This window comes from Staurois parvus, unplaced genomic scaffold (assembly GCF_062004578.1).
Source record: "Staurois parvus isolate SC_StPar_1 unplaced genomic scaffold, SC_StPar_1.0 ptg001287l, whole genome shotgun sequence".
Classification (NCBI taxonomy): Eukaryota; Metazoa; Chordata; class Amphibia; order Anura; family Ranidae; genus Staurois; species Staurois parvus.
In genome coordinates this window covers 77,246-89,454 of record NW_028319083.1, presented here as the reverse complement: position 1 = coordinate 89,454, position 12,209 = coordinate 77,246, and the positions used below count along the sequence as shown (strand labels likewise).

The 12,209-nt window shown below is 50.7% G+C and overlaps 1 protein-coding gene and 1 non-coding gene across 3 annotated transcripts in view; both read right to left on the bottom strand.

The window, feature by feature from the left end:
- TMEM107 (transmembrane protein 107) overlaps positions 1 to 12,209 on the bottom strand; it is a 41,270-nt gene that overhangs the window by 26,533 nt on the left and 2,528 nt on the right. For both annotated transcript variants that reach the window (XM_089660898.1, XM_089660897.1), the window contains exons 2-4: positions 9,094 to 9,188; positions 7,764 to 7,831; positions 6,605 to 6,705 (exon numbers count right to left, since the gene is read on the bottom strand). In XM_089660898.1, the coding sequence (XP_089517024.1) occupies positions 6,605 to 6,705; positions 7,764 to 7,831; positions 9,094 to 9,180 (256 nt within the window). In that variant the 5' untranslated portion in view covers positions 9,181 to 9,188. The remainder of the gene's footprint in view (positions 1 to 6,604; positions 6,706 to 7,763; positions 7,832 to 9,093; positions 9,189 to 12,209) is intronic.
- Positions 882 to 955, bottom strand: TRNAT-AGU (transfer RNA threonine (anticodon AGU)). Its single transcript has one exon. It is a non-coding gene; the product is annotated as a tRNA-Thr (tRNA).

Genomic DNA, 12,209 nt, shown 5'->3' with positions numbered 1-12,209 from the left:
GTGAGGAGTCGCCCTGATTAACCCGTTTCACATCTGTGCGGGTGGTGCTGCTGCAGATCCGCATGAAAATCCGTGCAGCCGCACCACCCGCACACAGAAAAATTCGGACCTGCGGGTGGGTGCCATTAATTTAAGTTTCCGCACTGGGAAACGCAACCGTACTGGGGACCGAGGTTCCCGTGCGGGCTGCGTTTTCCAAAGTAGTGCAGGGACTTCTTTCAATTCAAATGAATGGGCTCTCGTGCCCGAGCAAAACGCGGCCTGCACGGCCGCATAGATGTGAACCGGGGGTCAAACAACTGAAATCCAATGAATGAAAGCGGCAGGCCAGAACCTCAGGCTGGGGAGGAAAGGTAAATGATGCTGGACGTCCTCCAGCCATCAAATGAGGCGGGCTCTATCTTGAATAGCTGCAGGTTCTAATGCACATTGTGAGAAGCTCACAGTGTGCAGTGAAAACAGAGTAGGCAGTTTCAGTGCAGGAGAGGATCCGGTACAACTGTGCAAGACTGAAGGGAAGGATGGCGTTCCATCCTGATGGCATCACTCTCTGCTCAGTTATAAGAGGGTGTGTCAATGACCTGATGGACGTATTTAAAGAGGAGTTTGCCCCCCCCCACAAATTTTTTTTTTAATTGTAATATTAGGACACCTTCCTGTCCAGGGATCCAGCGGTGTCCTCACCCCTAGCCGATTCTTCAATCAGCTGAAGGGAAGGCCGGAGGGAGGATTTAAAGTTGGAAACCCCCCCAAAAGTTTCTGCTTTGCACCTGGACCATTCTAAGAACTGGGAGATCCTGAAGCTTGATGGGTAGAAGTCCATATGTTCAGTTATGTCACAATCTGACAAAGTCCATTATTAATTAGAAAAAAAAGACAGCAGGCACTGCTGAGATTCGAACTCAGGATCTCCTGTTTACTAGACAGGCGCTTTAACCAACTAAGCCACAGCGCCCTGGGCGATGGATCAGAACACAGACACCATTATCAAATGTCTCACCGTGCTCTTATTACAAGAAATTCAAAAAAAAAAGGCTCCAGTATTTACAAATTAACCCCCCTGGCGGTATTCCCGAGTGTAGCTCGGGGTAAACTTTCAGAAACAGAAGTGGCAACCCCAAGCTACACTCGGGAATACACTGCAGCGTTGATCCAGGATCCCTCCAGCGCTTACCTTGTCCTGCGCTCCTGCGATGTCCCTCCTGCAGCATCTCCAACCATCTCCTCCGGCCGATGCCGGCATCTGTCTTCCGGGTTCCGTCCCCTGCGACGTCGGGACGTACGGGGGCTGGAACCGACCGGAAATTTAAAAATTTTAAAAAGTGACATTCACTCAATACACTAAAATCACATAGTATAACATTCCTGTATCAAACCATTTCACATACATTTTGTCCCGAGTGCTTTGTCCGGCGCCCTGCCTGCATTTTTACTGTTCTTTCTGCCTGGAAACTGAGAAACGTCCATGGCGTCCAAAAAGCGTCCCTTTAGGTCAAAAGTGGTTTTAGACCGGCTAGAGAACAGCGATAGTAAATCAGAACCACTTGCAGAATTGAGTGATAATGATTCGTGGGGAAATTCGTCATCAGACACTGAAAACGATTCTGCGACTGAGCTCAGCGATGTGCGAACTTGGCGCTATATTTCACATTTCAGTGTTTTACATTATTGAATTAAATTTATTATATTATTATTTTTTATGATTATTTATTATATTATAATTTATGATTTCGTGTTTCAAGTTTTATCATACCCGGGATGTTTACTAGACTCTTGTTCGGACAGATTTCAGTGAGTTATTCCTAAAAATTACAGGCCTACAATAAAAAACGACATCTTTCCATGCAAAAAAATGTACCGCTTTGAGCACAGAAATATGGACATAATCAAACCGCTAGGGAGGCTACAAAAATAAATGAATTTGTTGTAATGTCTAGTCCCTTCCACTGACCCCCCCACCTCACTATAGAACAGCAGTAAGTTAGGGTGTGGGGGTTTGGTAGAAATGACAACAGCACCTGGTGGGGGGGTGTGGGGAACGCTACTGGGACATGTTATTTTAGCATACAAGGCCTAAAGACTAGAAATGTACCCCCCTCCATGAGCTGTGAACTCTTTCAGCAGCATAGTGTGCAGGTCCTGCTCTTCTTGCACACCCTCACCACGTCCTAACAACAAGATGTTCTTTGGCAGGGGGGAGCCTGCATTCTAGCAACAAATGATGCTCTACAACAGGGGCCACCTGCGTCCTTGCAACAAAAGACACTCTGCAGCAAGGGCCACCTGCTGCATCCTAGTAGCAAAGGATGTTCTGAGCCAGGGATCACCTGCGCCCTAGCAACCAAACCTTCTCTGAGGATCGGGCCACCTGTGTCCTAGCAACAAGATGCTCTTTCAGCAGGAGCCGCCTGCATTCTAGCAACAAGAGACACTCTGTGGCAGGGGCCACCTGTATCCTTGCAACAAAAGACACCCTGCAGCAAGGGCCAACTGCTGCATCCTAGTAACAAAGGATGTTCTGAGCCAGGGACCACCTGCGCCCTAGCAACAAAACATGCTCTGAGGATCGGGCCACCTGTGTCCTAGCAACAAGATGCTCTTTTGGCAGGAGCCGCCTGCATTCTAGCAACAAGAAACACTCTGCAGCAAGGGCCACCTGCAACCTAGCAACAAAGGATGTTCTGAGCCAGGGGACACCTGTGTGGTAGTAATCAAGAATGTTCTTAGCCAGGGGCCACCTGTGTCCTAGTAACCAAGGATGTTCTGAGCCAGGGGCCACCTGTGTCCTAGTAACAAAGGATGTTCTGAGCCAGGGGCAACCTGCATCCCAGCAATAAAGGATGTGCTGTGCCAGCGGCCACCTGCCTCGCAGCAACAAAACAAGCTCTGAGGAAGGGGCCACCTGTGTCCTAGTAACAAAAGATGCCATGCAAAAGGAGTCAAAGGCATTATAGCAACAAAGCCACTCTGACACCCAAGTTCTGGCAATGAGAGAACTCTGAGGAAGGGGCCACCTGCGTCCTAGCAATAACGGACGTTTTACTGCAGGGGTCACCTGCGTCCTATCAACAAAAGAGGCTCTGAGGCAAAGGCCACCTGCATCCTAGCAACAAAAGCTGTTTTGAGGCAGGAGGTTCCTGCATCCTAGCAACAAAAGATGTTAAGGCAGGGGGCACCTGCATCGTAGCAACCAATAAAAAGACAGAATGGGTGGTACAGGGAAACTGGGTGGGAGCCCATGAGCTGAAATGCCCCCTCCTGTAGGTGTTCTCACTGTACATCAGAGACAACTGAGCTTTGCCGGAGTTCAACCTTAAAATGGAGCTTCACTCTCCCAAGTGAAGAGTGTTTATGTTTGATCCTTATGCTGTTATGATTAGTAAACAGATAAGAACGTATATCATATTTACTTGTTTCAAACATTTGCTTTACGTGTCTTCAGTTACTCTCTGGTTTCTATGCCTAGGCCAGGGGTAGGCAACCTGAGAGCCGCAGGACTACAAGTTCCATCATGCCTCTGCAAGCCATAGCTGTAACTGTCAGTTTTGTAATCTTTGCAATGCCTCATGGGAAATGTAGTTCCACAACAGCTAGAGAGCAGCAGGTTGCCTACCCCTGGCCTAGGCAAATGATGTCATACACCCCAGGAGTCTTCAGGAGGGGAAGAGGGGTTTTGTCAGCTAAGCACACCCTCCTGTTTGCATTCCTGAGCTAAGGGCCGATGAATTTCAGGAAGTAAATGCTACATAAACCATCTGCCCTTACTCAAGATGGCCACAGCTAGAAATGCTAGAAATGATTTCTCAGCAAAATAAAGCATGGTGACATGGATGGATGGGGGAGTTTGCTTTGAATATTACAAATGAATTAAATACCAATTCTTGGTTTGTGGTGCTCAGACGGGAGTGTAGTTCCACTTATATAACATGAACCAAATAGAAAATAGAGTGGGCCACTCAGGCTTAGGAGTGCTAATCCTATGTCCACCAATGTTAGTGTTGGCTGGGGAAGGGGCTTTGTCCTGACTCCAAACGTCAGGGTTTAACAAGATGAATGTCCCATAAGCTGCACATCAAGACAGACCTGCTGTAGTATGGTATGTGGCAACCTCAGCCTGGGATTCAACAGGGCCAAACCACCAACGCGTTTCGTTCAGCCCCTCGGAGCATAATCACGGGGATGGCTACTTTAATAAAGCCCACAAACAGGGCTTCTAGTAGAGGAGGAGCATAGAAGCTGGACAGAAAGGAATAAAGAAGGAATGTTCTTCTTGAATGTATGGCCCTGTATTTAATTACCATATTCTTCGCTCAATAAGACGCACCTGACCATAAGACGCACTTAGATTTTAGAGGAGGAAAACGAGAAAAAAATATTCTGAACCAATGGACTGCAGACATAGTACAGGAGATGACCAGAGACTGCGGACATAGTACAGGAGATGACCAGAGACTGCAGACATAGTACAGGAGATGACCAGAGACTGCAGACATAGTACAGGAGATGACCAGAGACTGCAGACACAGTACAGGAGATGACCAGAGACTGCAGACATAGTACAGGAGATGACCAGAGACTGCAGACACAGTACAGGAGATGACCAGAGACTGCGGACACAGTACAGGAGATGACCAGAGACTGCGGACATAGTACAGGAGATGACCAGAGACTGCTGACATAGTACAGGAGATGACCAGAGACTGCTGACATAGTACAGGAGATGACCAGAGACTGCTGACATAGTACAGGAGATGACCAGAGACTGCTGACATAGTACAGGAGATGACCGGAGACTGCTGACATAGTACAGGAGATGACCGGAGACTGCTGACATAGTACAGGAGATGACCAGAGACTGCTGACATAGTACAGGAGATGACCAGAGACTGCTGACATAGTACAGGAGATGACCAGAGACTGCTGACATAGTACAGGAGATGACCGGAGACTGCTGACATAGTACAGGAGATGACCGGAGACTGCTGACACAGTACAGGAGATGACCGGAGACTGCTGACACAGTACAGGAGATGACCGGAGACTGCTGACACAGTACAGGAGATGACCGGAGACTGCTGACACAGTACAGGAGATGACCGGAGACTGCGGACACAGTACAGGAGATGACCGGAGACTGCGGACACAGTACAGGAGATGACCAGAGACTGCGGACAGTACAGGAGATGACCAGAGACTGCAGACACAGTACAGGAGATGACCAGAGACTGATGACTAAGTACAGGAGATGACCAGAGACTGATGACTAAGTACAGGAGATGACCAGAGACTGCGGACTAAGTACATGAGAGGACCAGAGACTGTGGACATACTACAGGAGATGACCACCCGAATTTGACAGGCACCTGCTCCCCACCGCGGAGATGTCCTCCCTGTAGTCTTGTGGGACACGTGACAGGTCCCAGAAGACTGCAGTGGGCACCCGGCTAAGAAGCCGCAAGCTGTCACAGCCAGGTGACCACACTGAAGATGCCAGTGCCGGGGAGAGAAGACGGCCGGTGAAAGCAGGACATTGCTGGACCGAGGAACAGGTAGGACCGAGGAGCAGGTTCTTCTGCACAGTATAGTCAAGTGGCCGCCCAATATTCTAACATGGCGGCGGGAATACCGGTCCGGCCGCTCCATAAGACACACAGACATTTCCCCCCATTTTTTTGGGGGAAAAAAAGTGCGTCTTATGGAGAGAAAAATACGGTACTTAATATTCATGAGAGTTGTTCATATGTCTTAAATACCACACAAAAGCTTAGAGGAGAAGTCTGAGGTTGTTAAATAAAAATCTATGCTCTCCTCTCCAGTCTGATGCTGCAGCTGCTCCCTGCCTGCTCCAAGCCCGAGAACTGTGCGATCACATCAACACCGCCAATCGCTCAGTTCTTGGTCAGCACTGAGCAGAGGGTTGTGACTGTCAGTCACTGCTCTCCGCTCTGCCCCTCCAGCGCTCACTGGAGCAGGTGGCATTGGCTCTCAGTGCTTGACTGAGAACCAGAGCAAGCCGACAATCAGCTCTGGGCTGTAGAGGAGGCGGGATCAGCTGGCTCAGGCTGTCAATGGCTCGCTGAGAAGCTGAGCCAGCTGTCATTCAGGTATCCGGGTGGATCTTGACAATATGGTTGGGATCCTTCCAGAGCCTGGAGCGGCTCTGTGATGTCAGCGGTCAAGCTTTGGCCATACTTCTCTTTTAACTCAATACTTTCTAAAAGTTAATACTCATTTAAACAGTCAGTGATCACAGCACCTAACCGCTATAGCTGCCCTTCCCTCCTCCTCTAGATACACCCAGCAGTACTGGCTAGTCCAAAATTTACTGCACAAGAAACACACATCTGTAACATGTACAAACTGTATGGGATTTACTAAAGAGTACAAAATCTGGTGCAACTCTGCACAGAAACCAATCAGCTTTCAGGTTTTATTGTCAAAACTTAATTGAACAAAATGAAGTTAACAGCGGATTGGCTCCCATGCACAGCTGCACCAGATTCTGAGTGCTCCAGTTTTAGTAATTCTTCCCCATTGTACAGATCACTCACAATTATATTTACATTACATAGTGGGTATAGAACACTTGCTGTACAAAGGATACATAGTAGGCTCTGTGTGTTGTTGAACATTGACACTCCAGAGAGGAAACCAGCCAGCTCAATAACAAACATTCCCAGAGTCACCGACAGGGCCACAATCAACCTGCAGGAAGGAGGAGATAGTGAATACCCTGCAGGAGGAGGACAGACTCATAGCCCCCTTCTGTCTGTATCACCCTGCAGGAGGAGGACAGACTCATAGCCCCCTTCTGCCTGCATCACCCTGCAGGAGGAGGACAGACTCATAGCTCCCTTCTGTATAATCCTGCAGGAGGAGGACAGGCTCATAGCCCCCTTCTGTCTGTATCACCCTGCAGGAGGAGAACAGACTCATAGCCCCCTTCTGTCTGTTTCACCCCGCAGGAGGAGAACAGACTCATAGCCCCCTTCTGTCTGTATCACCCCGCAGGAGGAGGACTGACTCATAGCCCCCTTCTGTCTGTATCACCCTGCAGGAGGAGGACAGACTCATAGCCCCCTTCTGTCTGTATCACCCTGCAGGAGGAGGACAGACTCATAGCCCCTTTCTGTCTGTACCACCCCGCAAGAGGAGGACAGACTCATAGCCCCCTTCCGTCTGTATCACCCCGCAGGAGGAGGACAGACTCATAGCCCCCTTCCGTCTGTATCACCCCGCAGGAGGAGGACAGACTCATAGCCCCCTTCCGTCTGTACCACCCCGCAGGAGGAGGACAGACTCATAGCCCCCTTCCGTCTGTATCACCCTGCAGGAGGAGGACAGACTCATAGCCCCCTACTGTCTGTATCACCCCGCAGGAGGAGGACAGACTCATAGCCCCCTTCCGTCTGTATCACCCCGCAGGAGGAGGACAGACTCATAGCCCCCTTCCGTCTGTATCACCCCGCAGGAGGAGGACAGACTCATAGCCCCCTTCCGTCTGTATCACCCTGCAGGAGGAGGACAGACTCATAGCCCCCTTCTGTCTGTATCACCCCGCAGGAGGAGGACAGACTCATAGCCCCCTTCCGTCTGTACCACCCCGCAGGAGGACAGACTCATAGCCCCCTTCTGTCTGTATCACCCTGCAGGAGGAGGACAGACTCATAGCCCCCTTCTGTCTGCATCACCCAGCAGGAGGAGGGCAGACTCATAGCCCCCTTCTGTCTGTATCACCCAGCAGGAGGAGGGCCAGTACTTACTGGGTGTCGGCTGCATTGTACTGATCCTGCGTATAACCAACAGGAAGGCAGGCTAAAACATTAATTTCCTAGAAAAAAAAAAAAAGACAAAAAATATTTATTGGTTAATATATAAATATATATAACATGACTTTCTCTAATATTTCCTAGGATATAAAAGAGGGGTCTCCAAACGTTTCAGTACATCAGCCACATTGTGTATTTGACAAATATTCTCAAGCAGAAAATAAAATCTGGAATGATATAAATCAATGAATAATAAACAAATGGATTCAGTATACCTGGAATCATCACAATATAATTCAGAAAAAAAGGGAAAGGACTTCAGTAAAACACAACAAAATCACCCCCTCACATCAGGATCCCAATCACGCCCCCCCCCCCCCCCCAACTTACATCAGTGTCCCCATCACAGCTCCCTGTTTACATCAGGGTCCCCATCAGAGACCCCCCTTTACATCAGGGCCCCCATCTGAGCCCCCCTTACATCAGGGCCCCCATCTGAGCCCCGCCTCTTTATATCAGGATTCCCAGAGCCCCCCCTTACATCAGGGTCCCCATCAGAGCCCCCCACCCTTACATCAGGTCCCCATCAGAGGCCCCCATCTTTACATCAGGGCCCCCATCTGAGCCCCCCTTACATCAGGTCCCCATCAGAGGCCCCCATCTTTACATCAGGGCCCCCATCTGAGCCCCCCTTACATCAGGTCCCCATCAGAGCCCCCCCATTACATCCCTAGGCCCTTCCCTTACCACCCACCGCACCTGCAGTCCCCTTCCCTTACCACCCACCACACCTGTAGCCCCCTTTGCTTTACCACCCACCACACCTGCAGCCCCCCTTGCTTTACCACCCACCGCACCTGCAGCCCCCTTCCCTTACCACCCACCGCACCTGCAGCCCCCTTCCCTTACCACCCACCGCACCTGCAGCCCCCTTCCCTTACCACCCACCACACCTGGGTCCCTTTCTCTTACCACCCGCCACACCTGGGTCCCTTTCTCTTACCACACACCACACCTGGCCCCTTTCTCTTACCACCCACCACACCTGGGCCCCTTTCTCTTACCACCCACCACACCTGGGCCCCTTTCTCTTACCACCCACCACACCTGGGCCCCTTTCTCTTACCACCCACCACACCTGGGCCCCTTTCTCTTACCACCCACCACACCTGGGCCCCTTTCTCTAACCACCCACCACACCTGGGCCCTTTCTCTTACCCCCTGTGAGATACGAGTACAGTGCGGAGTATTCTCAATGTTTAGCCGCTGTGTGTGGAGGAGAATGCACAATAGATAAAACACCTGAAAATAAGAGAGGACTCACCCTCGACCAGAATATGGTGACAACGATGACCAGGTGAGCCAACAGCGTCAGAAATCTTGCTGGGACCAGACTGCTGATGACGGCCATTGTGGGATCTGTAGTCACAAAGATAAAACGGGTGATACATCAGAGTAGTCAGCTCACTATTCTAGCACTGGTATACCCATCCATAGGGGGTCACTCATGATGGCCAAGGACCCACTGATAAATGATCGATTTACTCTACGATCAATCTCCTCCAATACCAACAACTGATCTATACAGTGCTGTGAAAAAATATTTGCCCCTTCTTGATTTGTTTTTTAATTTGCATATTCGTGACACTTAAATGATTCAGATCATCAAACACATGTTACTACTGCTTCTAATAAAAGTGATCGGAGTGGCTGATTAGCCGCTGTGGGCAAGCATCAGGGCTCACCTGTCAGGTGGAAGCATTTAGGTGGCAACATTGCCGCCGACTGCTTCCACACAGTGCCAGCCTCACTCCCCCCCTTCCCCATGTGAAGCTCCCCCCCGCCCACTGTCTCCCGGGCTCTGCTTGCCTATCTGTGGGCCCGGGACCAGCTCACCACCAGGTGCTGGAGGGGAGGAAGGAGAGCAGACACGTCCACTCCCCTTCTTGTCCTGACTCGGAAATGATGTTATGATGTCACTTCCGGGTCCCTGTTAAGAGATTCCTGGCAATTGAGGCCAGGAAAGAATGTAATGCAGTGTGATGTGCACTGCATTACATTCAGGGTAGTACAGGGGAGACATGCAGAGTCTTTTACACCTTGGATGTCGCAATAAATCTCAAGAACCTGTCACCAAAAATCATCACATAGGGGACATTGTCTCTCTCTCTCATTTTCTCTCTCTCTCCCTCCTCTTTCACTTTTTCTCTTTCATTTTCTCCCTCTCTCTTTTTTGTTCTCTTTCCCTCTCTCGTTTTTTCTCTCTCTCTCCCTCTCTCATTTTCTCTCTCTTTCGTTTTCTCTCTCTCCCCCCCTTTCTCTCATTTTCTCTTTCTCCCTCTCTCCCTGTCTCTCTAGCTTTCTCTGTCTCTCTCGTTTCCTCTCTTTCCCTCCCTCTTGTTTCTTCTCGCTCTCTCCCTCTCGTTTTCTCTCTCTCTCCCTCCTCTCTCTCTCGTTTTCGCTCTCCCTCTCTTTCTCCCTCTCTCTCTCGTTTTCTTTCTCTCCCTCGTTTTCCCTCTCCCTCTCTCTCATTTGCCCTCTCTCATTTTCTCTCTCCCTCGTTTTCTCTCTCCCTCTCCCTCGTTTTCTCTCTCCCTCTCTCTCGTTTTCTCTCTCCCTCTCTCTCGTTTTCTCTCTCCCTCGTTTTCCCTCTCCCTCTCTCGTTTTCCCTCTCCCTCGTTTTCCCCTCTCTCGTTTTCCCTCTCCCCCTCTCTCGTTTTCCCTCTCCCTCTCCCTCGTTTTCCCTCTCCCTCTCTCTCGTTTTCTCTCTCCCTCTCTCTCGTTTTCTCTCTCCCTCTCCCTCGTTTTCTCTCTCCCTCGTTTTCTCTCTCCCTCTCCCTCGTTTTCTCTCTCCCTCGTTTTCTCTCTCCCTCGCTCTCGTTTTCTCTCCCCCCCTCTCTCTCTCCTTTTCCCTCTCCCCCCTCTCTCTCGTTTTCCCTCTCCCTCGCTCTCGTTTTCTCCCTCCCCCCTCTCTCTCGTTTTCTCCCTCCCCCTCTCTCTCTCGTTTTCTCCCTCTCTCTCTCTCGTTTTCTCTCTCCCTCATTCTCTCACCCTCTCTCGCGTTCTCTCACCCTCTCTCTCTCGTTCTCTCACCCTCTCTCTCTCGTTCTTTCACCCTCTCTCTCGTTCTTTCACCCTCTCTCTCGTTCTCTCTCTCCCTCTCTCTCGTTCTCTCTCTCCCTCTCTCTCGTTCTCTCTCTCCCTCTCTCTCGTTCTCTCTCTCCCTCTCTCTCGTTCTCTCTCTCCCTCTCTCTCGTTCTCTCTCCTTTTCTCTCCCCCTCGCTCTCGTTTTCTCTCTCCCCCTCTCTCGTTTTCTCTCTCCCCCCCTCTCTCTCTCCTTTTCTCTCTCCCCCCCTCTCTCTCTCCTTTTCTCTCTCCCCCCTCTCTCTCCTTTTCTCTCTCCCCCCCTCTCTCTCTCGTTTTCCCTCTCCCCCCTCTCTCTCTCGTTTTCCCTCTCCCCCCTCTCTCTCTCGTTTTCCCTCTCCCCCCTCTCTCCCTCGTTTTCTCCCTCCCCCCTCTCTCTCTCGTTTTCCCTCTCCCTCGTTTTCTCCCTCCCCCTCTCTCTCTCTCATTTTCTCCCCCTCTCTCTCTCGTTTTCTCTCTCCCGCTCTCTCGTTTTCTCTCCCCCTCTCTCTCGTTTTCTCTCCCCCTCTCTCTCGTTTTCTCTCCCCCTCTCTCTCGTTTTCTCTCCCCCTCTTTCTCGTTTTCTCTCTCCCTCATTCGCTCACCCTCTCTCGCGTTCTCTCACCCTCTCTCTCTCGTTCTCTCTCTCCCCCTCTCTCGTTCTCTCTCTCCCTCTCTCTCTCATTTTCTCTCCCCCTCGCTCTCGTTTTCTCTCCCTCTCTCTCTCTCGTTTTCCCTCTCCCTCTCTCTCGTTTTCTCCCTCCCCCTCTCTCTCTCTCTCATTTTCTCCCCCTCTCTCTCTCGTTTTCTCTCTCCCGCTCTCTCGTTTTCTCTCTCCCTCATTCGCTCACCCTCTCTCTCTCGTTCTCTCACCCTCTCTCTCTCGTTCTCTCTCTCCCTCTCTCTCTCCCCCTCTCTCGTTCTCTCTCTCCCTCTCTCTCGTTTTCTCCCCCTTGCTCTCGTTCTCTCTCTCCCTCTCTCTCGTTTTCTCTCCCCCTCGCTCTCGTTTTCTCTCCCCCTCGCTCTCGTTTTCTCTCCCCCTCGCTCTCTCTCGTTTTTTCTCCCCCTCGCTCTCGTTTTCTCTCCCCCCTCTCTTGTTTTCTCTCTCTCTCCCCCTCTCTCTCGTTTTCTCTCTCTCCCCCTCTCTCTCGTTTTCTCTCTCCCCCCTCTCGTTTTCCCTCTCCCCCCTCTCTCTCTCGTTTTCCCTCTCCCCCCTCTCTCTCTCGTTTTCCCTCTCCCCCCTCTCTCTCTCGTTTTCCCTCTCCCTCGCTCTCGTTTTCTCCCTCCCCCCTCTCTCTCGTTTTCTCCCTCCCCCCT